The following is a 15925-nucleotide window of genomic DNA, read 5'->3' on the forward strand; positions in this document are numbered from 1 at the left end:
TCAACGCCGCCGGAACGGCTAAACGACCGGTGTTCGAGCGAAAACAACGAAGCTCCGCGACGCTACGAGAATAGCCAGCCGTGGGAAAAGTCGGTCAACGACTTAACCAGATTTTCCCCGGGAAAACTTGGTGAAAATTGACGAAGTACAGGAGGTAACGCTGGCTCCCCGTCCCCAGCGGGTCGTCGTCGCCCTCCAGGGACAAAACATCTTCCAAGAGATGGTTTCTTACCTCCTTGTCGGGAGCCGAAGGCACCGGTGCTTCCAGCGATGATTAGAAGCAGCAGCGGGCTTAATAAAGCTCTCGAGGAAGGCAGCATCTTTCCTGTACTCCTACCGGCGCCTGCGCGACACAGGGTCCTTTAACCGGCTTCCCTCATCACAGCCCCTCTGGAACAAAAATGGTAACGATGGTAAGAACTCGTGGAAATACAGCGAGGGACAAAGGATAATTCAGGAGAACAGTCATAGTCTATTCTAAAGAGTACAACAAGAGCCTAAGAAAAATTCACAAGCTGCAGTATAAGAAGAAGGAACAGTTCATATTATTAGAAGGGCCGAAAAGTAACGTAATTTCTTTTACATTAAATTCAAAACAAATACATTCTTAATAAATTTCTATTTTTAATTATTTAAATGTTCAATGCCATATCGATAAAAATCAATGAGCTGATGAATGATAAATAAGTATCTAGATTCGCAGAAACGATACTACTTTTCAGTCCACCTAGAAAAAAATGTAACGTTGCGTTCTCTCTGTTACCGAGACTACAGTAATTGCCCATGTGAGACCGACCCTAATTGAGAGATCGTCCTAGAGCAAGTAAGTTACCGAAATATAAATTACGCAGAAGCGAAGCGTCGAGTTAACCCTTTGTTCCATTCGTCGATTGCAATTATCTCGTCTGCAAGGCGATTACCCATATAATTCTTTTAGGGAATATCCTACGGGGAGATCTTTCCCTTTGCTCGATCCAGCGAGCTAACGAGCCTGGAACATTTAATTCAGCGTTCGTTAAGGCACACAAATTTGTAATATACATATACGCGAGAACGAAGCGTCTCTCTATAACATGATATCGCCCATACCTTTTAAACTTAAAACTCGACCAAATGTCTAACAGCGAAGTCTAAGCGGTGCGAGACAGTACGCTACGAAGTAACGAGTGTAATTTTACTTTAAACGAATCGTTACCTGCCATCTTTAAACTACGCAATCAACCGTCAAATCAGCATCGATATTCGTCGCCCATTTATTATATTTCAACAGCGAATAATTGTCGCTGCAGTTTTTCCATCTAGGTCGGCCAAATGGAAATGTAATCAAATTGTGTCCCGATTAACGACCGCAATCGTTTGTTTCGCGTAATAAACGTCGACTCCGTGAACTACGTCCAGACGAAATTTCAATGGCAAATGATTTTCAAACAGAGCCGTATCGCGCTGCTTGGAAAGTTGAACGCGGAATTCGATGGGCGCGAATTTTTCAGCAGGCGTCGTTCGATGTGTTCAGCGACAGGCGATCAACCCTCGATCTTACCCCAGGATTGGATATTTTTAACCCGTCATTAGGGGTCATTAAGCTCGAGCGACAGGGTGGAACGTCGACAGTGACCCTCCGAGCCAATTGTGTCTACGTAGTTGGTAAAATTAAAATGTCCACTTTAACGATGCACGCCGCGAGAAGAAGCAACGTCCACTTTCCGCTCGTTGAGCACGTTTTATGGCGTGTATGGTCTCGGCTGCAAGGGACATCGATTTTATCAATAGCGCCGGCACTTTATCCGGTACAGAGTTTATCATACATCGTTGCTCTTAGCTCTGCGTTAAAAAGTTTTCAAAACGGCAAGAGAATGGTACGTTTACCGATAAGCACGTTCACATTGTGTCTAATGCACTTTTGTTTTCGATGCATGTGCGATGATTTGCACAGTAGGCGTCTACACGCTTCCTCGTTATACTAAAATACCCTATCGATTCACTTTTCCAGGTGCGTTGAAACGATCGTAGAGGAGGCGACGCACACGCAGAGGAAGACATCCCGGTCTGCCAATTTCGCCAGCCACTTGTCCGAGGGGCGTCAACTACCACTGAAGAGAATCCAGGGTCGACGCAGGTCCGTGAACGACCGCGTTCACGACAGATCAAGCGTCTCCACTCCCGCGGCGTTTGCCTGAACTTATTTATTTTTCTGCAACGGAACGTGGCTAGGAAGCGTAGCGAGACACCGTGGAAAGAAGAAAGGAGAGAAGAGAGCCCCGTTGGCCCCGAGGGCGCGTTGGGTTTCCATTATGCTAAACCGCAAATGGAGTCCTGCGATCGAGTGTCTCTCTGCGCCACCCCCCTGAGGCGCACAAAGTCGCTGGAATAAGGCTCCTAAGGTGTAATGTTACCGAGAAATTAAATTCTCTCGTTCTCCGCAGACCGACCTCGCCCCCGTCTCGTCCGATTCTGGGTCCTTTTCCGTCGCTCGTGGGCTACAGGCCATTCCAGGACCGCCGGGACGGAATAAAATCAAGGGTGACTTCGTCCCAAAGAACTTTCTCTGGATTGAAAATCTCGAAGAGCGATTGCAAGATAAACAACTCTTGATTCGTTTCACTTGTACAAAATCACGGGAACGTTAACCCTTTGCTGTCCAGGTTTTCTGATTTCGGTACAGTTCCGTCGAGTCTCACTCAACATAGGACAGCTAATGTGATGCGCTGGATACGCAACCCAGATTTAACATACCACGAATACTCTCGACTTTGATTCCACGCCACAGAGTATTTTTTACTCGTTCCACGGATAAGTAAATGTTTACTTTCCGACAGCTGTCTCCCCGAACGCAAGCGAGAAATAATTCTCAATTGTGAACGGATCCCGCTCGCCGGAATAATTCGCGACATGTATTCCCGAGTGGACACGTAGCTTTATTGAACGTCCTGTATTCGCGTCGGTCCTTGCCCCTCTCCTCCGAGTTTCTTGTCACGACACAAGCGAACCCGCGTGCACCCCCCGTCGCCGTCGTGTGCCGCTATCTGCACACGTACGCGAACAAAAGGATTCGCCCTGACATTCGAGCTTTTTGCCGGAGAGCACGTCCCCGACGATGATTTTCTCGGGTTTTCCCCGCGAGCCCCGGTCTCGTGGATCGTCACGGTGAATTACGTCGAGGAGCTCCTGGTGAATTTTGATCGTAGCCTCCTCCTCGAGCGTCTTCCCGCGTCGAAGTTCGCACCCACGGAGAGAGGCGATTTCTGATCCAAATCGCTGATCGACGAACGGGAAAGCGGGTTCCCTCGCGCGAGGGAATTGTGCCTGCGAGTGAGGGCTCCATCAGACTATCGACTTTCCGTCGCAGCAGCGCCGATGGAGCTCAGGAGGTGGGAAAAAGCATTATCCTGTAACAGCGCGGCCAGGCTTGCGAGTTGCAGGAGTTATAGCGAATTAGGCATACCATCCAGTGGGATGTAGCGGTGCAATGTATGCGCTGGTGAACGACCATGTATACTCGAGCATTGTTTGCGTCCCTATGCGTAACTACTTCTATCGTGATGGGACAAATGACACCTTTTTCAATTAAATGCAAACTTAAGAACTGTATGCAAAAATTTGAAAACGGTCATTTGACCGGTCGTGGTAGGTTTAGTGTTAAGAAACCGAGATGTAGTTTAAACAAAATTGACACAAGTGAAATGTATCCTATTATATTATTATTAGTACACTCCACCTTGAAGAGAAGGTGATTCGTCATCAAATTATGGCGCAAGGAAAAGTCGATAGTCCCTGACAATCATTTTCCAGAGCCTCGCGACTAGCGCTCACGGTTGACCAGGATTTCCAGGGCTTGGATGACCTCTGTGTTTCGCGTGAGTCCGCAGAGATTGGATATCAGAGTTCGAAAGAGTTTCGGGTCATCCTGCCGGCAATATCAGGTAAACCAAGCCACATTTCAGCCGGGATTTCAAACGTCAGATTTTTCGCAGACGGCCTCGGAACGTTGTCCAAGTTTACCGGTGCCGAATGCGACTAGAACGTTCCAACCGGGATCGAGAGACACGACGATAGCATCAGCTTCAATCGAGGAACGCGCGATTCCAAACTTTGGCATTTGTACGTCGCTCTGTGATGCTTGGAACTTCGAAGCTGGTAATTTCGGGGAAATAAAAAGACTTTTTGTTGTTGAGCTTCTTGAAGAGGTCAAGACGCGAGAGCGTTATTCCGAAGGGATGGTAGATAACGAAAAATTGATAGCGGAGTTCAGCAGGGAGGTTCTCGAGTTCATGGTCCCCGTCTCAGGCATGATTAAACTCCATCTTGAGTTATAACTTCCAGCCACTCGATCGCCATCTTCTCGTCGTGCGAATATGCTGTAGTCGGGGTAACTATTTTCAGTATCCAATGTTATAGGTCATTGAACTCCATTCTCTATGTCGAAGATGCTTAACACAGCGACAATATTCTCCTAGCTTAAAAAGAAATCGAGTCGAAGGTGTTAAAGAGCGTTCTCTTTTCTCACGATTCGGGGATATTAACCCCACGTGGTGGGGGATGAAAGTTGGTGTTCGCGGAATTGAAAGGCGATCTCGGCGCCGACGCGACGGCATTCGAACAAAAAGAACCCTCGAATAACTTCGGAGACTCGAGATATTCGAGTCGCGGTGGTGCCGGACTCATTACCATCTATCGTATTTCGACGCTTTTTTTCCCCCTCGGCACGAAAATTAAGGCACGCCTTTCATCGCGATACTGCGAACGCGGCACGAACGAGATTAGAACCGGCTCAGGGTCGTCTCTCGTCTTTCGAATTAGCGCGAAACTCGTCTCGCTTGTATCTGCTGCCGAAGAGAGAAACGGCCAGCAGAGGGGTGGAAAGAACCAGTCGTTCGAATCCCGCCCCGTTCTCCAAGGTTACAGTTTACGGTTCTACAGTTTCGCGTTATGAAAAGGGTGCAGGTGCATCGTCGAGATTAATAGAATTCATGAATTCGCTTCCGACGGGCGCGGTGCAACCCCTGGCCTCCGTGTTCCCGATGTTCTGCAAACAGAAGCATCTGTTTCAGAACCGATACGATTCTTCTTTCGCAGGTGAACGTAATGCAACCGATATCGAATTCGAAAGATAGAGGTCTTAGCGTTTCTGGCTATTGTAATAATGTTTACCCATTCTCGGCCACTGTGTGTACTCGATACTCGAATGTTATTACAACGACGGGATAAATCGTGGCTAGGATACGGTAGGATAAAAGGATTATGGGAAAATAGTTCGCAAATTCGTACAGATAAAAATATAGCAAATCCGTTGGTTTTTCAATCCTTACTTCTATACGTATTCCTCGAAATATCAGGCCGTTGCACGGAGAGTAGTGAAAAGTAGAAAGGAAAACACGTTGCCAGGTGAAAAGAAGCCGAGTGGTCGCGCGGAAAGGATAACGAGAACGAGGGATCTCGGCCGCAAACAATGGAATTCAGCTCGTTGAGAAATTTCCAGCGTGTCGCAAACCGGTGATCCCGTCAAATTACACCCCCGTAGCCTTGCTCAGCCGGCGTTCGGGTCATATCTCGCAATATCGTGGACTCTCGAGACGGGCAGAGGACAGCAGGACACCGTGCCACCGGTAAATCGCTTTCGAATGGAAAGGAAAACTTGTTACACCGGGCGATGGTAGGTGCTGGAAATGGAAGATGCCGCGGTCTCGGAGACCGCTCCGACGGCACAGAAGTGAAATGTAACAGTCCGCGAGGAAGTAGGAAATAGTGAGGAAACGAACCGGTGCCGACGTGTAGAAAAATCGGGAGTTACGAATGCCGCGAGCAAACTGTGAAACGGAAGAATGGACCTTCCTTCAGCGGAGCGGGAGATAAGGAGCGCCGATGGATGGGGCTGAGAAATGAACTGCAAGAAGAGGAGCAGACTGTAATTTGTAAGAGAGACGGGAACGAGGTGGTCTTTGGAAATTGGAGCTCGAGACACGATGGACGCTGCGCCGAGGCAAGAGTTATGAAGTTAACGGAACAAGGGAGCCAAGATGAAGCGTCGCATGTGATGTTCTTCGTCGATTTTATGCAGCGTTTTCACGGATCAGAACTTGACGAAAACCAAGGTTTGGTGTATACAGTCAGTCCCATAAATATTCGTACGCTCTATTGTTGAAATTTGTTTAAATTAAATGGTAGGTTTCATGTTTCTAAGTGTATGTTTGTATAAATATGTCGATGTACACAGAAATACGGTATTATGAAAGATTCATTAGATAATGTCAAATCTATTATTTTATTTAGTCAAACGTCTTCGCATAGCTAAAATGGTACTATTCATGACCAGACCGTATAGGTCTAGTAATTGCGCGATTCATACGACTGTTCGAACGATAACACTAAAATGTCCAAAATGGCTGCACAAGTCGCTAGCAGATGCTGCTTTATAACTACCGCCGCAAATCGACGCGCGACTCATCGTACGATGAATGGTCACGTCTGTGGCTCCTACTAGGTCCAACCTCCCCCCAAGACTTACATTGTCCTTTCCTTGTTCCAGAATCAGCGACTTCAAGAGCACGAGTTGGAAACTTCCGAAGCAATTCCAACTACGTCCACGGAGCATTAACACGTTGACTGTCTCCTAACCCACATGTGGGTCAGACTAATTCTGAATCGAGTGCCCACTGAATACAGAGCAACCATCGTCTGTACCGATATTTAAAAAGCTTAGTCTCTTTAAAACTAACAAATGTAGAGGCAATGATGCACCTAGAAAAGATAGTAGAGATTATTCGTTGCTACGAAAGCCTAATCCTCTCAGCCAAAACGTTTGAGATAGCAGACTATTTATGGCTATGAAAGTCTCATCGTCTCATCCTAGTCAATGGAGTCCTATCCACGATCCCAGTGGAGATCGCATAATTCGTAAGGGTTCGAACAACGACCTAGCCTAGGAACGAAAGCAGATACGGATCGGAGAATGGTTGGAAAGAAGTCGAAGGCGAGAAGCGGAAAAGTTGGGGCAAGAAAGGCCAGCCTGGAAGAGGAACTCTCGCCACGTCGAACAATGCGGCTGCGCTGCGACAGTGGTGAACACACATCCCGCGGATTGGCGGCTAGGAACACGCGTCGAGGCGACTTCTTTTGTCTGGCGAACGTACCGAGCCTCGAGATCGGCCATTTGCCAAACGAGATCGAAGATTTGCGCCGCCCGGTTCGCCGGTTATTATCGTCGACGCGGATGGATGACGACGAAAGAAAAAGGATAACGTCGAACCGGAAGAGGGTGGAGGCAGAGGCACCAGTTCTTCGGTTTCTTAGCGATGCGAAGATCGACCGATCTCTTTCCTGGCCGTGTGGAAAAACGGCCAAAGATCGATTACGAGAGGGACCACGGACGACGCGAGACCGAGGCGCTGAAACATTCTAACGAGCGGTTTTATCGCACGCTTCGATGAATCGAAATTTCGTGTTCCGGTTGATGGAGTTTTAAGCGTTTCAGGGAGCTACACCATCTTGGAAATTTAAAACAGTCTTCATTATTTCGAGAATTGAATGCGGTAAGCTCGAAAAGTTTGCAGTCGCGGTGCATGAATATTTAATGGTTACGAAGTACAGAAATATATAAGACACAAATGATCTCTTTGAAGTTCTAGAATTTATCTCGAATTCCAAACAGATGTACCACTAGTGCCTGTGCTGGGAATAACAAATGATACTTTCATGTTTCGCATTTCTCAAAAAAAAAAAAAAAAAAAAAAAAAAAAAAAAAAAAAAACTTGTACACGAATGTGCGTATAAAAGAAGATGTATTTACAAAAATTAAACGTGGCAAAAATAAAAATATTACGTTTTACATATCATGCATATTCATACGCGAGAAGCAACTTCGAACATGCAGTTCCTCTGCGATTAATATTTAAAAAGCCATGAATTTTTTCACCTATCCAACCAGATTTTAAACTATTTGTCGCGATCGTCGGAAAGTCAGACTTCAATTACTTCAACGAGCTGTACGATTACGATGTGCCCGTTTCATTTTCTGGCGTATTAGACAGATTTCCATCGAACCGCGTCGAGTTGTCCCCAGGTATGATTTCGATTCGCGAAACAGGCGAATCCGAAGTCGAAATCTGCGAAGATTTGGCATTCCGAGTGGCGTAAATCGAATTTCCATGGAGACGCGAGGCCGGAAAAGCGTTCCGTCGTCGCGAACCCTCTCCTATCTGCCGCCAATTATCGCGTCTCTCATTCTCGGTAGCAATTAACATCCCTCTTTGTTGTCTTACCCAAAATTACCAGAATTCGGGGCGGAGGAACGGGAGAACGAGGAACGGGGAAAGTGCGAGCCCCGCGACAGAGGAACGACCGAGCGAATTCACGACAATTTGCCACACGCATCGAGAGTCAAACTCCCTTCAACGATTCCCGCATCCCCTTAAGATTCCTTGAATTGAATCGACGCGGTAACCGGTGTAACGCCAACAATATCATCCCTCTGCTCGTCCCTGCGTGTCCTCCCCCTATCCTTCGTCCTCCTCTTCGTCGTCGTTCGTCGTTGACGGGGCTTACACAATTCCGTGTGCCGCGTGGAGCCAATTACAACGTAAGAAACGTTAACTTAGTTTGTCAAGCAGTTAACACGAGGGAGCTCCTCCGAGGAACAGGAAGGGTGCGTGAACGCCGATGGAGGCGCCACCATCCGAACGGATAACTAGTTGGCGCTCCAGCCGACCCAACCCCGCGCTCCCACCCCCATCGATGTGTGTACACTACCCTCCACAAGTATCGTCTTCTCCTCGTATCCTCGGAGTTTTTCGTTTCTTTAATTTTACCCAGCCACTCGAAATATCCAATTACGCGACGACTCGAGCACCGCTCGGGCGTTCCTGCGTCCGTGTTTTACGACGCTCAAGGACGCCTTTCGAGGACGGATTCGAGGCTCCGCGCAAAGCAACAACGTGTACGAGGTGTGGCTTCGAGGTAACGAGACTTGCACTCGTTCCTCGAGGACGGAAAACATTTTATCGAAGCGAGGACGCTGATTGTGACGTGCATCTCTTTGAGTATTGTTCTCGTCTCATAATTCAGACCAATCATCTTATTTGCCCAGCTCAAGGTCGATAAACTGGAAACAACAAAGTTGTTTAGTTTTCGTTCCTCATTCGAAAACTTCTATTTAAATGATAATTTCGCTCGTCGCCGAAGGAGCACGCACAGTCCTCGAAGCGAGAAGGCACTTCTGGTTCACAGTGTACGCGTATGTCACACGAACACGTGGATCGACGTAGCTGCGCGCTCGAGGAGTCGACGGAGTGCTTCGCCAGCCTGAAATTCCAGGACCAACTGTTTAGGTTCCGACAGTTCGGCGCGAAACCAACCCCCGCCGCACGCGTGTCTCGGATGGTTGACTGCGTGCGTGTGCCACGGATGCTGGGGAATTCGACCTCGGAAAGAGAGGTCACGAGCCTCGATTAGTGCTCCACGAGTTGTTTACAACCAGCAATTCGCAATTAAATATATCGTACGACGTTCGGGGAAATCCTCTGGCGACTACCGACGATGAAAAATGAAGAGTTTAAGGTAGTCGCAGACATGCCACCGAGCGAAAATGGACAGTAGAAAGCAGAAATGATATCTCGTTCGAGAGATGCAATAAAATTGCCGCGACAGAGGGTCGATGTTAGGTATATTAGGCGTTCGAATCGCGAGGCCAGCCTTCCGGGCATCCTAACAGTCGACGAACGGTAATTTGCAAAATCTTGGAAGAGGATTCGTGAATCGGCTGCACGTCGAGTTCCGTGGAACGAGCGGAGCGAAGGCAATTCCGCGCGGCAGCCAATTACGTCCCAAGGAATTGCGTTTCGCCGCGAGTTACGAGGTCTCGGAGGTATATCGAGGGGGTGGCGCGAGTGGGGGATCTTGGTTACAAACTTATTCGAGTTATAACAGTTGCGAGCCACCTTGGGCATCGTAGCGGGACTTATACTGTTCCTGAAGGAGCGAGGAGGGCCTACGACCGTGACACGGGGGTTGCCGTGTTCCGAGGGGGTGCCCTAAAGTGCGCAGGGACTGCGAAACACTGAGCACAAACTACCACGAGTTACACGCCCCCGTCCGCCGTCGGTGTCGTGTTACTCGAGCATACCTCGACGTATCACCTTTTGAGCACGCACCTGCGCTAACTCGTGAATCTGCTTTCAATTAGCCACGCTCTAGGATACGGGATACGCGTTCGAGGGGGAATGTGTCCCTGTCTTATAACGAATTGCTGCCTGCTCCCTACAATCTAGCAGTTCTTAACCCTTTGCACTCGAGGCATTTTTACCTGGTATCTACCAATAACTCGAGATTTTCTTTCTTAACATTATATTGCCACGAATGCTAAGCTTAGATCGAATTCAAAGATGAGATCTCTAATTTGAGATTTGAAAATCAATTATTGACACTTCGATTTCGAATGAAACTAAACTTAAACAAACATTATTGCTGGTTGAGTTATTGCGTCGAATCTGGCGGTGACCGAGAGTCAGACCCTTACGAGGGGTCACGCTGCGACAGACGGGATTCTTTAGGGATTAAACGCGATGAAAGATTGCGTAGAGCGTAAGATATATAAAAATATAAATTAGATTGTACCTCGTGACATGAAAAATAGAATCGCAAGTAATTACATCGATCGCCAAAGAAAGGGTGCGCCATGGATAACCGCGGAAGGGTGTGATACGCGTGTGCGGATACTTTTCTATCGATGCATTTATATTCATAGCCCGTGAGAATTCGTAGTCTGCGCGAAGGGGGTGAAAGGGGCCAGGGAGCGTCGGAGGAGAACAGATAGAGAAAGGGTAGTCGCAGAGCTAACAAGTCGAAGTAGCGAGGGGCGGTTAAGGGGTTGGGGGCGGCGGTGGCAATGGTGGAAGGAGATGAACGAAGTCGTGCTAAGCAACTTAGATTAGTTGAATCGACTGGCCTCTGCTGGCGAACCGCCAGGCCAAATTGTCAAGAGAATTGCTCTCCAGTCCTGCCGCTACACCGCACCGCCATTCCTCACCATCGTTCTCTAACCCCCTTTTTCACCAATGTGCTCTCTCGTGCGCGCTAAAACAAATCGAAGAACCGTCGTTCTCGCAGATCCCGAAGAAATTCTACGGCCCAATCCCGTCGAGTATAATTCCTCCATCTGCATTAATACTTTCGTCGACGTTCGAATGGAAATATTTTTTCGTCGTGGTCGACGTATTCGTGTCAGATTACGCTCTTTTTGTGATCGAGCAAGGGTGGTGCGATACATTTTTCACAATCGCCAGAAGTAGCCAAGTTCGACAGATGGCCTGGATCTACCTAAATTAGCACCGAATCCGACCAGATTTCGTCGTAAGCGTTTCGTCGAACGACCCGAAGTCGCAAACGGTGGAAACGGACTCGTGAGGTGGTGCTTCTGGTGTAGCAGTAAAAATGATTGCCCGTGGACATTGGAAGTTGGCCGAGAGTACGTGTTACTGCGCTTGGGGGGGGGGGCGCCCGGGTTTATCTCGATCCTTTATTTCCTGCGCGGCCGATCGAGCCTGTACAGGCCCTGGCACGCGGTCTCGTTTTATTGGATTCCGTGCAAGGGCGGCGCCGTTTTTCCAGGTTGCCAGCCGACGTAGAACCCAGTCGCGTCCTCATCTATCATCCGCCTGTACCGGCACCGAAGTCATTTAACAAACGTCTCCTTCAGATTCCATATTGCGGGCTACGCGCAGCCGGGCTGTTTTCCTTCTCTTCGAACGATTCGATCGCGTTCCACCATTTTCTCCCTTCTCGACTTTCGCCACCCAGCCCCGACCCTTGACCAGGTTGCGGAGAATTTTTCATTCGTTCTTGCGACTTCTCGCGGTTGCCACCACGGGCTCGGCCACTTAATCCTTACAGACGTCGGGGTAACATGTTACCCTGGATTCGAATTGGACCTGATTTATTCTAAAAGTTACTTTTGCGTGGTTTTCCTCAGGGGCCGTAGTTATGGTTGACTGTAGCTACAGTACGGGCTTAGCGAACCCGAGGTACCCCAGCTAGAAGGGGGCCACAGGATACAACAGGCGTGCCTTGGATTGTATTGCAATGTAATTGTAATGTAAGGAGTTGCGTTACGAAAACGCACAAAAATACATGCTCATAAATTTAACGTAGCCCAAAGTGTCGAAGGGTTGGAGAGTACATTTTCCTCATATTATCCTGGACCTCAGGGTCAGCTCGCCTAACCCAGGGGCGAAAAGACGCGCACGGGCGATACAAGCAGCCGCCAGGCATACTAGCGCGGTTTCCTCTAATTTCGCGGTGGCTCGATATCTTTATTACCCGGGACGCGCAATAAATCAGCGGTTATCGTCGCCGCGGCTGCGGCGTTTACACCAAAAATCAAGATCAGAACCACGCTCCAAGTGGGGCGACGCGAAAATTGCTTCGGGCTGACAAATGCCCGGGCTAGGAGGAGTGATCGATAGCAAAAACTACTCGACAGGCTGTTAGTCCGAAGGACAATTCTCGTATCTCGTCGCGCTAACAAATCACGACCTCCTTTTGTCCGTGTCGTCGCGGTACGGCGTTTCACCCGCTCGACAATGTAGATGTTGCCAGAAGAGGAACAACTCAGAGGGGAACGAAGCCGGCCAACGGATTGCGGCTTTGTCGCGAAACTCAAATCCTTACAATAATTGGGGAAACGGAGTTTGACGTGGCCGCGTATAAACTGCTCGCCTTCGTTCGCCGAAGGTGTATACCTCAGGAATTGTACCGGTGTAATCTGACGTCGAACTAACAGGTCAGCTTGCCAGGTCCTGCCAGCGGCAACACGATTTTTGACACGTCGCTTTTCAAAACCAACGCGATCGAGATTGCGCAGCCTCAATTTCAGCGAATCGTGCACCTGGTACTGGTGTAGCAAGCGTGGGTGTAAGGTGGCTTTTGTTGGGTAGGAAATATCGTTGACCAACTCGTGACAGCGCGACGATTGGATCGCGGGTGGAATTTCTTTTGCCGTGAATTTAAATATCGAATAAAACTCGATCATGTACAGTTAATCCCATAAATATTCGTACCCTTTCTATCTGTTGAAGAAGTTGTACTAAATTAAATAACAGTTTTGACATTACCAAATGAATTCATCGTTGTAAATATGTCGTGCTAAGCAACTTAGATTACAAACATACACTTGGAAACATCAAATCTAACATTTAATTTAAATAAATTTCTTCGATAGTCATTGAGGGTACGAATATTTATGGGATGAGTTGTTCACAGAGTATAAGTCTACAGTTAAAATTTCTATTTCACGCGTAACAATCGAAAAGCCACCGATCTCTTATTTAGGCTTTTTATTCGACTAAAATTGTGCCCACCGCTGCTCGGTAGAGATGGACGAAATTTATCTTCCGGGTATGGTGCGCGCCGGGAGAATATTAAACATGATTTAGCACTTTCCAGAATCCAGTTATTCAACTCCATATGGAAACCTGCTTCAATCGACGCCCCAGCTTTATCAAGACACAAGTGTTCCTACCCATATTCTCCGGTCGTTTATCAGGCCAAGTTCCGTGAGCGTACGAGGGTATCGCGTGCGCTCAAAGGAATCGAGGATCAGTGGTAAGAACAACGTTTCGGTTGGTACCTGCTGCGACGTCCTCGAGTCCAAGACGATCCATTCCCGACGTCCTCTGCTCGGACTTCTTCCTGCACGAGGAAGTTCATCGACAAATGCATCGGCGCTACGGTCCCCCGACTAGTTGCCCGAAGGAAACTGATACGAGACGTCCAAGACCGATGGACGTTGCTTCGAGCTGGCTTATCGACGTTCGAAATCCTTATCTGTCCGGAGGGTTAATCTCGAGGAATCCCTTTTGCGCGGTGTTATCTCCGTGGAGTCCTGGACCAACGCGGAAGGCGAACGACGCCAACGAAAACGACGCCACCGCAACTTTTTAACTCGACTCGATAAATCTCGTCGCTTCCTCGATCTTCGCCGATCTCTTTCTTCCACCCTTGTACCTCCCACCTCGAGATTCCTTCTATATCGGCGAGGTTTGTTTCGCCATTGTTTCTTTCTCCTTCGCCTCTTCCTAAGGCGATCGGATGCTTGGTTCGGGGTTCCCTCTTGGCATTGTTTCGCTGTCGCTGGTCAAGGGTTCGCGTTATCGATTGCCACGGAAATTCAATGAACTCTGCGGAGACTCTGTGCACTAGCTCAAATAGACTATAAAAAAAAAAAGGTACTAGTTTTATTAGTATCGATAAGGGTGAGTCGAACAGTTTATCGTTGATAATAATTAAGAAAAAGCCTCGAATGTTTACAGGTTTAGCGAAAGAGTACACGAATAACCATGTAAAAGATTAACTCTGCACGTTTTATGGTTCTTCATAAAAAGAAATTCTGAAGCTGACCTAGAAATTAACCCGAGAAAAGAGAATACATCCTTAAACCTCTTTCAGCGCCGCAGGATCTTAAAGACTCCTCGCTGGTAAGGAATTTTTGTTCTCAGGCTCTTGACACGGCGCACTTGCGGCGACCCAGGGCTTTGTTTTTCCTCTTAACGTCGCCGAAAGACGCATTAAATTATTTTTCCAGCTCTCCTCTGTTTCAGCCCCGCGGCTTTCGCAGCGGCTCGCTTTCGCGCCTTAGTTCCCGCTTATTCGATCCTTCTTGTTTCGTCCTTTTGCGCTGCCATCGCTGTCCCACAAACCGGATTCGCTTCGCCTGCAGATCCCTCCACACCCCTGCGATCCCTCTTCTCCGTTTCCCGCGGTCGTTTTGTCGTCGTGCTTTCTTCGTTTTGCAATAAAACCTGGATGCCGTTAAATTCTATTTCGGCTTTATTTTCTAGGGAACAAAATGGGCCAGCATCGTACACCCACCGACTACCGCGTCCCGTTCCTCTCGCCTCGCGTATTTTCTTCTCCGTTTCGCTACAGTGTGGCCCACGCGAACACTTCCTTCCGTTCCAAATTCAACGGCGCGACCATGTTGGAAAAATCTCCGTCGCTACTCGTTATATTCCCTTGATACTCGAGGTGAAAGCGCCAGATTTGCAAGGGAACTTCGTGATCCCGAAAATCCCGATTTTTGAAACAGTGTCTGCGAGCGGCAGTTCAACCGCAACACGAAACCATTTTTCGTTGGCGTATGTAATACGGTCGGAGTCGTCGCTCCTTGTATGAAACGCGGACTTTTCTTTCTCGCGGAATATCTTTAGAACCACGGGAGATATCACAAAAGTTGAATTTTTTTTTTTTAGGTGTACAAACAACCTTATTAGACGTTTCGAAGAAAATACTCAGATTATTTAGGAATTAAGATTACTTAGGAGATATTAAGGTTTTAAGATTATTCTCATTTGAAAGCCCCCCCATGCTATAACGCACCACCGATCGAAAGACTTTGCGTATCCCTGTTTCCAACCCCTATCCCATTCTGAACGTACAATATTCGTTCGACTCGACTTGTGGACATTTAGTCCGCTGTGATTAATTTTCCGGCAGTTCGCATCCCTTCGACGGGCCAATAGACTGTTGAAAATCGAACGCGCGAAAGCCTCTCTTTATTGACTTTTTTCTTGCCGAATCACGGTCAAAAATCTGCGCGGCAAAGAGCAGAACTTTCATGGAAATATCACGCCGCGGAGGGCGCAATTTCATCGGGAATTCGACGCAGCGATAAAACTGTTCCCGCCCCCTCTAGCCCCGGAATGATATTTCGACGATTCGTGAGCGCGGTGATGTGGCATCGATATTTCGATGCAGAATTAGGGGGGGTGGCCGCCGAATGGCCCGATGAAAATATCCTTGCCGAATATTTCAGACGATTTCCCGGTGCCAGCTTTGTCGAGGATCCTCCGGCGAGCGCGGGAGCTGGTTTCCCAGAGTGGGGGAGCGCGACTCGTTGAAATATCCGCCAAAGTAGCCGGCCACTTGGCGAATATTTGCT

The 15925-nt window shown here is 48.1% G+C and overlaps 1 protein-coding gene across 2 annotated transcripts in view; it reads right to left on the reverse strand.

The window, feature by feature from the left end:
- LOC128888330 (uncharacterized) overlaps positions 1-15925 on the reverse strand; it is a 260580-nt gene that overhangs the window by 120756 nt on the left and 123899 nt on the right. For both annotated transcript variants that reach the window (XM_054145069.1, XM_054145068.1), the window contains exon 3: positions 233-390. In XM_054145069.1, coding sequence (XP_054001044.1) covers positions 233-320 — 88 coding nt within the window. In that variant the 5' untranslated portion in view covers positions 321-390. The remainder of the gene's footprint in view (positions 1-232; positions 391-15925) is intronic.

The sequence above is a fragment of the Hylaeus anthracinus genome, unplaced genomic scaffold (assembly GCF_026225885.1).
Source record: "Hylaeus anthracinus isolate JK02 unplaced genomic scaffold, UHH_iyHylAnth1.0_haploid 11994, whole genome shotgun sequence".
NCBI lineage: Eukaryota > Metazoa > Arthropoda > Insecta > Hymenoptera > Colletidae > Hylaeus > Hylaeus anthracinus.